Raw genomic sequence first — 13,947 nt, 5'->3', positions numbered from 1 at the left:
TTTCGGACAGAAACTCTACACTACATGGTCCAATTTGTCTGATACATAGCATTTGTTTCTTGACTTATTTATCACGTTAATTCCATTTCAATCTTACTGAATGCAGGCTTAAGATGGCATCTAAACAAAAACGTGAACTTGTTTAATGACAATAGACGTCACACTTAACTCCAAAGCATATAAATGAACTAAAATTAAAAACAAACAAACATATAAGACCAACAAAGGCTAGAGGATCCTGACTTGAACAGGCGCGAAAAAAATGCAATGAGAATGAACACATTTTATGAGATATCAACCCTCCCCCTTTACCTCTAGCCAATATAGAGCAAACAAACACACAGCAATACGCACAGTAAAACTAAATGTGTTAAATGAAGTCAGGGTTCGATGTCAGAATTGGTAACAAAAGAAATTAGGCAAAAACAAAGGACTCCTATATCAGTCACCGACATGCCACCTACAGATCTCAATAACATTGATTGAAGGATTATGTCTTCCACACATAAAAATCACGCAATTCCTTCTGTAAGAGGTGTAGCTTCACACCACTTCAAATTATATGAGAAAAACAAAACCGTATTATGCCAACAACTGATTTTACAGTCGTATAATGAATGCGTTTATTTCCGATGCAAAGACCGTATGAGTGAATCAAATTGAATATTAATTTCAAAATATGCCATCTTTAATGACCAGACAATAGTACCGTAACTATATATTCCTCCTGAATAAGTCTGTTTAAAGGCTAGGTTAGCTTTTGGGGTGAATGTTTTTAAGCTTTTTATAGAGTATCGCCAGAAAAGATTGAATGTGTAATACTTGAAAGAAGAGTACACTTAATTAAGAACTCTTACGGATCCACATCCAATCAATGATCATAATCTTCATCTTTGGGTCATGTTCCAAACGAACATATGCTCTGGCGAGTTAAGCCATTTTCAACTGTTTTTTATAGTTTGTTCTCACATTGTACTGTAACAACACTATCCCAAGTTAAGGGAGGACCGCCACAGTGTATTTGTCTGTTCCAAGCCAAGAGCCGGTAATACAGTGGTTGCCGTGTGTTGCTCTACCTTATATTTGCTTTTCGTTCATTATTTTGAACATAGTCGAGCCGTTAGTGTTCTCGTTTGAATTGGTTCCAATTTGTCATTCCGATGCCCTTTGTAGCTGAAAAAAATGATGAAGTTATACTTGTTGTCTGTGATTTAATATTCGAATATACGTTTTCAGTTGACCTGGTCACAGGGCCATGTGAGCTTATACAATCACTTTGCGTCCGACGTTGTCGGTTGTCTTTCGTCGTCGTAAACGTTTAAAAAATCTGCATCTCTGAAACTACTCCGCCAAATGTCTTCAAACTTTTACTTTTCTTGAGAGCATATTGTTGATAAATGGTAACCGAAGTTTTGCTTCAATAACAAACATGGCTGCCATGTCTTAAAATAGAACATAGGGTTCAAATTACTTTTTGGCTTTTATCTCAAAAACTATAGCAGTAAGAACAAAATTGACACAGAGTTAAAGTAATGAAGACGTCAATATCTACCAATTATGAATCTGACCGATTGGACCATCTAGTGTAGGGTTACTGTCCGGTATAGTTTTTTTCCATGAATTTGTACTGTTTTTGGTTATTATCTTTATTATTATAATAGATATAGAAAGAGTGTTAACGGCAAAATTATTAAGCTAAGTTTGATCAATATAACCATTTTTTCTGAGGAAATATTATCTATAATAATATTCAAGAAAAAACAAAAGCATCCTGAAAATTACTAATTCAGTGGCTTAAACACAACAATGGGTTGTTAGATTCATCTTAAAATTTCAGGGCTGATAGAACTTGACGTAATGAAGACTTTTGTCATCATTGCTCTCAATGCTTTAGTTTTTTTAAGATATTATCGCTGTCTTGAAGACCCATTGATGGCCTTCGGCTGTTTTCTGTTCATTGGTCTGGTTGTTATCTCCTATTTTAAATGTTTGGCTTTGAACATTCCTGATGAAGGTAAATCCAGAAAAGCGCGTCGGACGAAAGAAATTATTAAACGTGTTGTTTTCAATTTTTTTTTTATCTCTTTGAGACATTCCCTATTTCCATGCATTCTTTGGCACAATAATGTTTTTGAACCACTAGGCATATATTGCTTTTAAGTTAGTAGTATTTGGCACAGTTTACACGCTTTTCGACTTTGTGTTTTATTTGTTGAGTCTGATGTAGACGAAATGAGCGTCTGACATACCAAGTTATAATCCATATATTTGATGTTCAATATCTAAAATATAATAATTAGATGAACCGTCTTTTAGTGTATCTTTCACAAATTTAGGTCAGGCGTCTTCCCTATATAGGAAAAAAATGCACTAATCTGACCCAGAACAAATTTGACAACAGTTCTCTACAGATGTCAAAATAATAGTATTCTATTTTGATAGTCCGTTAAAAATGTAGGACAATGTGCCTAATTGGTGTATTTTTAAAATGTCGTTGACATTAGAAGTGTCAGATTTATATTACCAGTATTCGATACATGCAATTTTTTTTTACAAAAACGATAAATATATAGATTCCACACTATATTTAATTATCGCCATGTAGTTAGCTTAAGCCTACCTCTTTTAATTTCCATAGGTCTAAATCCTTTAATTGGTCAGTCGAACTAACACATTTATTAAAATTTAAGAATTGTAATAACCTTTAAAGGTTTTCTTTCAAATAAGAACGTATTTCCCTACAACACTTAAAATGGTCTTTAAACATTATCCAAATTTTTACGAACATCTTTGATTTACAAAAAACTTATGTTAATGAATTTTATCCGTATGACTAAACATTCATTTCTAATACAAATTTGATCTTGGTCGGTTTTGGTCACGAACATAAATACTCAAACTTTGTACGTCCTTTTTTTTCTGCTGAATACTCAAGGTGTTCTTATCCAAGACAGAAAACCTTGGCCGTGTTTAGCACAACTTTTTGGAACTTTTGGTCCTCGGTGCTCTTCAGCTTTGTGCTTGTTTTGTGTTTCGACCTTTTTTGGTCTGGGCGTCACTTATTAGTCTTGTTTTGACGAGGCGCTAGTCTGACGTGTTGGATTATAGACCTGGTACCTTTTGATGGCTTTTTTGTGTGTTTCTCTGTCCTATATGTTCTTCCATTTATTTGTATTGTCGTCCTGTCATGTAATGTTGTCATTTTAATGTTATATTACCATATAAGCGGGAGGTTTGACTAGCCACAACATCAGGTTCAACCCACCATTTTTTCTTTTTAAAAGGCCCTGTACCAAGTCAGTAAAATGGCCATTGTTATATTACAGTTCGTTTATGTGTGGTTTTCTTTGTGTCGTAGTTCTTCTCTTATAAATTTGATGTGTTTCCCTCGGTTTTGGTTTATGACCCGGAACTTTTTTTTCTCCATCGATTTATGAATTTCGAGCGGCAGTATACTACTATTGCATTTATTTTTCTAATACCTGATTTATCTGAGATAAATAGACTAACCATATAATGATCGTCGCCCGAAGTTCTTCGCGCCATATTTGAAACCCATACACAATACAACTGTTTTGTAGGATTTTGTACATGAGTTATTTCCGTGAATCAATACCCGTGCTAAAATCAGTGTTTCGTTTCGAAATTGCGGAGACAGAACAAAGAATCTGAAACTGGCCGTAATAATGTAGACATGAATTAGCAAAACGTGCTGTGGCTAGATAATTTCCTTACAGAAAATCCTATTAATACCATACAACGATGGAACAGCCAGAATTCCACCGATGTGCAGGTCATTCTTTACGTAACACTATTTCCAAGTGAAATTAACAACTAAAAGCCAACTGCTAACTGAGTCACTGGGTGTCATGGGAGACAGATTCACGTCAGTAACTTGAGTAACTGGAATAATATACCACAAAAAAGAAAAAAGGGACATCATGCATAAAAAAGGTCTGCTTTTGCAAAAAAAAATCGAGGATCCCCTTTTATGTTTTGCAATAAATGTAAAAAAAAATAGGGAAGAAGTGCATAACAAGCTATAATTTAAATAGGAAACGTGACGTTATCAATTCAACTTTCGAACTGCACACTTCATCTTGACGGTGAAGTTATGAAGGGGCATATATGTTGATTCTATGTATTTTTAAAAGTTGTAAAAATTTGCAAACCTTTTAGTCCAGGTTTGATCTGACACAACACAATGCATTAAAAAAAATATAAAAAGAGGAGCGGATTGAGTGCAAACAAGCATTTTACTAATATTAATTTGTTTTTTGACAAATTAAAATGAATTGCAATTTGTCTATTGCTATATATTTATGATAATGTATGGCCCTATTACCTGTCGATATTATGTACTTATTTTATTTCGAATTGTCTATGACGTCTTTACGATGACTCCAATGAATTGGGCTTATATGTTTGATACAGTCTGTCATTATTGTTTAAAACTTTGTATTCATTTTACGTTTTGTTTTAGTTTGTGTTTTTCATATTTTCATATTTTGTCAAGTTTCCCATTTTAAGTTTACTATATGGTTACGTTTTGCTAATTGTTGATATTTGAGACTTTTGTTTATTTTGGAACATTCTAAATTGAAATTAATGACGATTCTCGGTATGTTTGGAATATTTTCTTACAACTAAATTTCAAAGATTTTATAATATTCATTTGCATAATGTCGAGCTCTATCCGACTCGGCCTAATATGTATAGTAATATTACCACGTCGGCAGACTATATCTTCATATATATCTGTATCAAGAGGCGGATTTAACCGAGGACAGAGTGTCCATTTTAGAGTTGCATTCAAAGTCAATCATGCAGACTTTTTAACTGATCCACTCCAAATATTGCCTATTTTTGGAGTCGCCGGTGCTTCTTTTTTGCTTTCAAAAACACGAATCTGCATCCATATAGAACCGTTATACTTTTCGAAACATTATGTGGACAATTATGCGGACAACGGAAGTCCTTATTCCAGGATTTTAACAACTATTTATCTCAAAGTCTGTGATAAGAAATATCCGTAATTACATTATTTAAACAATATTATAATATTATCTAAATTTTGGAAATTTTTCCAAAATTATATTGCCAAAATGAAGATAGGTTTTCGATGCATAATTTATACAAAATCGTACACAACAAGTCATGTAACCCATTAATTTAATTATATTATTGAGAGATGACTGCCCATATGAATTTTCTGATCATTACCCTATAAATATGTTTCTGAACAATGATCTGTCATGTGGATCGTCAGGTACATTGCAGCTCCAAATTAGACCGTCATGTTTTAAAATGGACGAAAGCTGATGAACTTGAAATAAGATGTATCAAACAGAAATTGATAAATTCGTATACTCCGTGTGGAAAGTTTCGTCACTAACTTAAACCATATTGAAAATCCAATGACTTAAATACCGTTCATTACGAACAGCGCGAAGTGCGTCGTAAAATGAAAAATAAGTAATAGTTATCCCAGGAGGACGCAGTGTGTCAATGTCAGATCATCTCGATGGCTAGTAGATCAAAGAAGCTTGGATGTAATAACAAGATTCGTAACAAATCTAGCCGCCTTTACTAAGAGTATAAAAAGATAAAAAAAAATTAAAACAAAAAATCGAAAACGTAAACGTCAAGCCTAAATCTATGAAGAGAAGAAAAGTATGAGGACATTAAAAATGCGGCAGAAGTTGACATCGGGAAATTTTTCCAGACAGCGCCTAAAATGAAGAAACAGGGATCGACAACAGATAAACTTGTCTATGGCGATACCGAATCGAAGACACCTGTAGATATATGTATGTTATGAGGGAAATATTTTGAAAATGTATACTCTATAAAAGAAGAGAACTACTTTGATAAAGAATTTCACGTGAAATTTTCCAAAACAGTCCATGATCTTTTCAACAATAAATACAAAGGTTATATTGATAGTCCCGACAAACCGATAATCGTAGATGAAATCAAGCACAAACCTTGAAAGCCGGTAAATTACCAGGACAAGATTATATATCAAATGAACACATACTAAAATTGTGGGTAAACATTATTAAAACATCTGAGTGTATTATACAATTTAATTCTCGAACAGGAATACTTACCTATCTCATTTAGACATGGAATTATTATACCTCTTTATGAAGGAAATAATAATGACAAAACAAATCCAAATAGTTATCGTGTCATTACTTTGACTTCTTCACTACGAAAACCTTTTGATATGAATCGTATTCATAATCTCCTTGTTGATATCAATGTGGGATGCTGCATTCATTACAGTTTGGATTTGTAAAAGAAAATGTGGCGGTACCAGCTATGTACACCTTGAAAGAAGCAATTCATTATTATCTTGAACGTAATTCGATTCTCTATGCCATATTTTGTCAACAGCGAAAAGACTTTTGACCGAGTGTGACAAGATAGCCTACTTTACAAACTGAACCAAAATGGAATGAAAGGAAAATTGTGGAATCTGATATGTATGTCGTATAAAAACTTCAACAGCACATGTGCAGCATAGTGGACTAATAAGTCAAGCGTTTAGGATTGAACAAGAAGTAGGTCAATGCCGTGTTTTGTCTGCTTGGTTATTTTCCGTATTTATCAATTACTTGATTTTGGGAACTAGGCCCGATCAGCATACCCACAATCTTGTTAGCCGATGACACAACTTTGATACGCGCAACTGTAAATTGTACTCAGACATTATTAAACGTTGCTGCGCTTAAAAGGCAATTAAAATATAATGCATCGAAAAGAAGTGTTTTCACTTTTACACCACTAAAAAAGACTCACAACAATAATGACTCTGAAGTATGTCTTAACCTAGTTAATATTGTACTCGAAAGAAAATGTGCAAGTTCTTACGCTGTAACACTTATTACCTCAGATGGAAAACTTTCGACAGATTAGATAAATCCAGTAAAAAATTAAAACAGAAACTTCACTCACTATATACTGTTGGTGTTAATCCACGAGGGATGAGTGCCTTAACAAATAACTGGATATGAAAAAGAGTTATTACTACAACTGCACTTTGTGGATATAAAACTTTAGGCCAAATGCCCCTCCATGAAGGTGAAATGTTGGAAATAACGCAAAGATATTTGGTCAAATTTAAATTAATGATGGATAAACGTAGTCCGACTGACTCTTGCATTAGTAATGTTGGTTTGTGGTCCGTAGAAGGATATATTGATAAAATGAAACTTTTGGGTTTTTTTTAGGTTGTGTCGTGCTAAATCAACAACAATACATAAACGAATGTTTAATTTTCGTATGGGACAAATATTAACCGGTGAGTCAGGTCAAATATCATTTACTTACGAGTATAACAAAAGATGAAATATGAATTTGATGTTTTTGTTGAAAACTTTGTGGCTGAAAATTTCTTCCAGACAAAATACTGTAAAACAGACTTATACGAAGAAAACAAACGGAAACATTCAGTTGAACGACGACCAGAACTATAAAATACACACATGTTTGGCGGAGCAACGTTTGTTACGACTAACGGTAACTTATCCATGTTTAAATTCATGACGTTTGTAAAATTAGGAGCAATAGCTATTAAAATTGGCAAATGCTCCTTGTGTACCTTTATATAATACGGATATACTTATGCATGATTATATACTTTGCGTTAAGTCTCTTTGCCAATTCGGACAGATATGTTCTACAAAGTTGTTGATATTCTTGACGAACAAGAATCTGTTCGTTTCTTTAATCAAGATGATGACGAAATTGTAGAGTTGTCACTTGAAAGTATGAATCATACCATACAAACTATTATAAATGCTGATGTATGTAGCCTTTTGATGTTCCACATAGCAGATTATATGTTTAAACTTTATCAGGTCTTCAATTATGATCTATATAGTCACATATTTTAATTAACTAATGTTGTTCTCGTATGAAATTGGTGAACTATAGACTCTTTTTTTCGACTGTATTTCATATAATTATGCAACTATTTAGTATGTCCTTTTTTTATTGCTATGTATATACATGTACTTAAATGCTGTTTAGAATATGTAAATATATGTGTGTAATGTTTTTAAATTGTTCTTATAATATAAATTGTAAAATGGAGGAAATAAAGATAATCAATTAATCAATTGAAAAAAGCATGACATAAACTACATTTTGGCACTTATTAAAAAAAAAATCTACTTTATTTTCGACCCCACCCCTCCCCATCTACCATAATTAAAATTTTATATTTTTTCGCGCTAAATTATGATTTAATTTTAGTACGTGATCTGTATCGGATGATTTGTATAGAACAGGTGCACATACATTTTTTAAATTACATAAATAGTATGTATAGTGATTGGCTGGTCAATTATAGTTTAACAAATTTATAAATACTGTTTCGTGGGGATTTACCATATTGAGTGATGCATTTTAAACCATATATGCCATTATGATCGTGCAGCTTCTGTGTTATATTTTTTCGTGTTATATCTATGTTGTGGCTACATCGAGTTTGAAGCATGCAGACAATATAAAGTTATTGAGTTCTACTTTATCAATACAAAAAGAATATATTCTTGACATTAAGGAACGATCTAGGAAGGAGAAGCAATTATATTTTACAGATTATTTGCGAAATCTTTTTAAGGAGATATCATTATACGATGCCGATAAATCTCTTTTGACAGACGATACAACAACTTCAGAGGACGTGATAACGAGGCTGGCCAGTGTTCACATTTTATATAGAAATATTCGTAAGTACAAAATGGATGAATTGATTATCAAGAAATTGTGCATTGATCTTAGATGTTGAATAACAGTTGTTCTTGTTTTGAGACAATAATTTGTCTGGAATTCACTACCCGTCATGTTTTAAACTTCAGCACTATAGTATGTGGGTGATTCAGTAGACTGCATGAGTTTAAAATTTAGTGCTCTACTTTTTCAGTTTCCGTTCAGATAGATGAAACTGAAAAATAATGTTTAGTAAATTATTGAAATCGATCGTATTATATAAAAATGAAAGTTTTCATTAATATTTCAGATAAGAAGAACAAATACTTGTTTGATATTTCTAGTCTTCCTAGAAATATATTTGTTTCCCACGCCGAGTTAGTGACTCATTATGGCACACAATCGACGGAAATACCAGGTGAGTAACAATAAGGAAACCTCAGAATTGTGAAGTAAGACATACAGTGAACATGTTGGTATACTCATTATTGGTAAACTTTTCCGTTTGAATTAACTAATAAGTCGTAATTTCCTTTTCGGTTTTTATAGTATGTATTTGATTACGACATATAAAAAATCGAAAGCATGAAATGTCATTTTTCAGAGATTTATAAAAGTAAATATTGTATGCCAAATTGTATGAGTCTTTTACACTTGGAATATACATGTAATTCTTATAAATGTGCCAACAAACTTTATGTAAATTGCTAATTTATTTGATAAAGTTAACTGTTCAAAAAGTTTTAAAATATAGTGATATTTCCTCATATTTGATCAAATTAAATAAAAATAAAAAGGAATTTATTTGCTCAATTTGTTTTATGTTTCAATGGGTGTAAATCATATACCGGGTTACAGGTTTGTGGACGAATTTTTTTATGGAAATTTTACTAGTGATCGATTATATCAATAATTCTTAAATAATTTTGTTGATAATCGCACCACTTTCTCCTGAAAGCGACACTTTTAATACTTACCATAGGATCACTTCGACTGAGCTCTATTTTTTTGTCAAGTTTTTGATTATGCAAACATTTTGAATGCCCCTTTGTTCAAGGTGTAAAAATAAAATGACTCAAAGTCTTAAAGATGATACGATATTAAATTATTTTTCACTAAGGTGAGATGAGTGAAGGAACGACCGATATTTACGCACAAGTGCGAAGGACAGGTTAACAATTGCATAATGATTACAAGTGCTTGTTCTATTATTGCTATTTATAAGTGACAATATTATAGTTACAAGTTTGTCAACCTGTCCTTCGCATTACTGTGATTATGTAATATGTACAAAATAATTACACTTATCTTTTTGTGTCAATTGATGTGAATGCACTGTATTCTTAGTTTTCACAACATATTTGTCATTTACTAGGTACTTTGCGATTGTTTGTAGTTGATCCGTACAAACTGCTTTCCCTTTAATCAATGATTTGTTGCCACGAAACTTTACTTATTTGCGGACAGTCATTAAGCTGCATCACAAAAAAAACAAAAAGCCACACAAACAGACTGCTAATCTTTTTCGTCATTTTTCTATATCTAAAATTAACAGCTGCTAATAATAGCAATGCGTATGACTTTTTAAAACTAAACGAACGAATCTCGCAACTAAACGCAAAAGTTGGTTTATTTAAGCATTAAAAATAATTATATTGCTTATAAAATATTAGATGAATACTTTTTCTCTAGATAAAACACTTTGACCATGCGCATATGTAAGAACATACAGCGTTCTTCGATACATTCAACAAAATGAAGTTATATTTTAATCAAAGGTTATTGAAATGCCAGCCAATGTAATGTTGCTTATACCTCACCTTGTTATCTTATAACTTTTTGTCAATATTTGTGACATCAAGTAGCTATATAATGACTCCTTTAGAAAAAAATCGTCCTTTGGATTAAAAAAAAATACTTGACCTCTCCCTTAAATAAATTGACAACTATTTATATACTCTCCTTATTGTTTTTATATACTGTTTTGCAGGTTCATCTGACAATTATCTTATCAAAGATGTGACACAAGATTTTAAAGATCATTACACTTTCGGAACAGACTTATATGAAGCTGATTTTGATGATAATGCTAAAAACAATACAACTCCACAACTAGTGATTTTTGAAAACGTAAATAACACCCTATTGTCCTCGTTGAGGTCACGTAGAAGACGAGATATAAGTTTAGCATTGCCAATGTCAAACCTAAAGGATAGTAACATCAACAAAAAACTCTGTTCACGTTTACCATGGGAGGTAAATTTCCGAGATATTGGCTGGAGTCGTTCGATATGGCATCCCTCTTCCTACTATGCGAACGTGTGTGCCGGCAGCTGTGACTATAATGATAATGCAACTGTATATTCAAGTCACGCTTACATCAAAAATCTATTCATAAAAAAGTTCCGGAATAAAATTCCGAATAATTTTGAATTGTCTACCAATTGTTCCCCTTCTTCTTATGCACCACAAACAATTATCTATCTTAGCAAGCATAGAACTATTATGGTCAAACAAATTTCAAGAATGAAGGTAGCCACTTGTTCGTGTCTATAAATTTGATTGTTTACTCACTGATCTTTGATGTGCAAGAAATCTTTGTAATGTTATACGCATGTTATTCTTTTATATTGATGTAATTATATAAAATCTAATTTATATCACTTAAAAATCTTATATTTATTTGTATGCAAAAAATATATGATATAGATTCACGGTTCAGAATTTCACCGTTTCAGAATCTGAGAATGAGAATAACGTTACGCCATTGGTCAAACTTTGTTAACCAATTACAATGTGTGACTATTCACTTTTGAAGTTCCCATGCAGAATGATTTAGATTCTGAAACGTGGAACTGAAGGCAGATATAATAGTGGGATTGCCAATGAACCAATTATCGACCAATCTGACAAAACGACATAGATTTAAGCAACGATGGTCATCATACAGCCTACAACAATATGTAAACCGCATGCTGTATATAAAGTTACAAAAGACACAGACAGTACAGATGTATAACCCAACAGACTGATCTATGTACAAAACAATACACTAAACCACGGACTCTTGGCTTGAGACAGACATATACAGAAGGAGAGAATACAAACATATTTTAAAGAATTAATGCAGATGACGGAAGTGGAACGAGAATAATTAGAAGACGCAAACAGGTTTATGAATAAACAAGAAAGTGCGGAAACTGTTAACAAGTATAATTTTGTTTTTGTCCAACCATTAATGAAAGTAAAATAGTGAAAAATAATTCCCTAAAAACAGCCAGTATGGTTTAAATTTTTCATAATAAACTAAGAAACACTGATGATGAATTATTCACTTGCAAGTGAATAATTCGACCTCATTGAATCCATATTCATGTGAACTTTAATTTAATCCCTTAGCGAGTGATAGATTACGCATGAACTAGCGTGCTCATATATTTACAGGAAACAACATGTCAACATTGAAAGTGGAATAAAGGTAAATCATTTGATTGACTGATTCGATCCACAAAATATCATTTTTATATATGTAAAGACGATGATTAACATATATTTTAATATATCATATTAAATAAATTAGACATAGAAACATTCAATTGCACGAGTACTCTATCAATTTATATCTATATGTATGTTTAAATCGCTTATATAACCATCGGAGATCTTCGAAGGTCAACTCGATAGTTAATTAGATGGCTTATAGACTGAAATACATATGAAACGAAGATACATATTTTGGAGCCCATGCGGTTATACTTTTTTATAATTTGGATAGTTGCTTTTCATTGTTTTAAATCAAATATGAAAGTTTGAGTCAAATTGGTGAACACCAATTTGACAGCTAGTGCCCTTAAACGGTGAAACTATGCATTGTTGTGATGTTGCAATAAAGGTGAGGGTTTTGTACCATTAAAACTTTATATCCAGTCCTGAGTCGGGAATCAGATGTTCGTAATTGTCGTTAATAAGTGTTTCTCGTTTCTCGTTTTTCATATATATAAGACCATTAGTTTTCCCGTTTGAATGATTTTAAACTAGTAATTGTTGGGGCCTTTATACTTGTTGTTCGGTTTGAGCCAAGGCTCCGTGTTAAGGACCGTAATTTGACCTGTAATGATTACTTTTATCAATTTTGTTTGATGGTGAGGTTTCTCATTGACACTCGAAACACATCTTTTTATGTCTGTATAAAGAAAATATGTCAAGAATTTGTTCACACAATATTATCCTATAATTATTGGTTTTATGAGAATACCAAGGTGAAGCAAAAAACAGAATGAAATGATCTAGAAACTTGGTCATGCACATGTATGACCTATGAATGTTACACATTGACTCCCTGTCGTTCAAAAAGTTGGATATTACCATATACGTCTGACACAAATATATATACAAAACGTATATACTAAAAATACACTGAGGAAACAAACACATGTCATTTCATCATGGGAAACTACCACCTGCTGTTTAAAACAATAAAGATATTGCGTACACATAAATGAATACCAGTCCGAAATATTTCAGTGGCCTGAATGTTTACTGCGTGTGTTAATAGTTCGGTTTGTTTTCTATATCACCGTTTCAGAATTTAAAGGAATGTGTCGGTATTCCCAATTGAAACCGCGGTCATCATCCCATTGAATTTCAAATTACCATTGTTAAGAACCAGTTTTAGAATAATATACCGCCATCTTGAATTGTACAATCACAGTAAATGATCGGTCTAGTTCTTTGCAAATCTGCAAAATTTGAGACAGGTTGCAGGAAAATTGGCACCGTTAATGTTATTGCAATGTATTGGTTACACTGTTTAGGTGTAATACCACCAAATCATAGTACGTAACTTCCGAAAGTAGGCCTAAACAAATATTCCCTTGAATTTGACAGTTGTAGAAAATCAACCCTGCATTTCAATGCACTTAAAATTTTCTGAGTCATAAACATGTATGTTGGGTGTCTGAAAGCATCATTCTTTTTTTATTTGATGGTCTTATATAAACTATTTTGGAACGTTAAGGTTACATTGTTACCAAAGCAGGTAACTAGTAAATAACAGTGTAAAAATTGGGCTGTTTACTTCCGGTGATGGTTACTTTCTTATATCCAATGAAATGTAGTGTGAAATTTTTACTGTAGCAGTGGAAATAAACTCATCATATACGCCAGACGCGCGTTTCGTCTACAAAAGACTTATCAGTGACGCTCGAATCCAAAAAAGTTTTT

General features: G+C 32.5%; 1 protein-coding gene across 1 annotated transcript; it reads left to right on the top strand.

Moving 5' to 3' along the window:
* Window positions 1-8,361: 8,361 nt before the first annotated feature.
* On the top strand, window positions 8,362-11,335 carry LOC134707078 (transforming growth factor beta-2 proprotein-like). The gene is made up of 3 exons (XM_063566573.1): window positions 8,362-8,744; window positions 9,035-9,142; window positions 10,715-11,335. Exons 1-3 carry the CDS (start codon window positions 8,438-8,440, stop codon window positions 11,278-11,280), a joined length of 981 nt encoding a protein of 326 aa, XP_063422643.1. The 5' UTR covers window positions 8,362-8,437; the 3' UTR covers window positions 11,281-11,335.
* The last annotated feature ends 2,612 nt before the right edge of the window (window positions 11,336-13,947 follow it).

This window comes from Mytilus trossulus, chromosome 1, assembly GCF_036588685.1.
Source record: "Mytilus trossulus isolate FHL-02 chromosome 1, PNRI_Mtr1.1.1.hap1, whole genome shotgun sequence".
Lineage (NCBI taxonomy): Eukaryota > Metazoa > Mollusca > Bivalvia > Mytilida > Mytilidae > Mytilus > Mytilus trossulus.
Note: the sequence above shows the minus strand (reverse complement) of the source record. Positions and strands in the feature narration are given on the sequence as shown.

Coding starts and splice junctions, on each gene's coding strand:
- LOC134707078 (XM_063566573.1), top strand. CDS start 8,438: ATGATCGTGCAGCTTCTGTGTTATATTTTTTCGTGTTATATCTATGTT. Junction 8,745..9,034: donor CATTTTATATAGAAATATTC/GTAAGTACAAAA, acceptor TTAATATTTCAG/ATAAGAAGAACAAATACTTG. Junction 9,143..10,714: donor ACAATCGACGGAAATACCAG/GTGAGTAACAAT, acceptor ACTGTTTTGCAG/GTTCATCTGACAATTATCTT.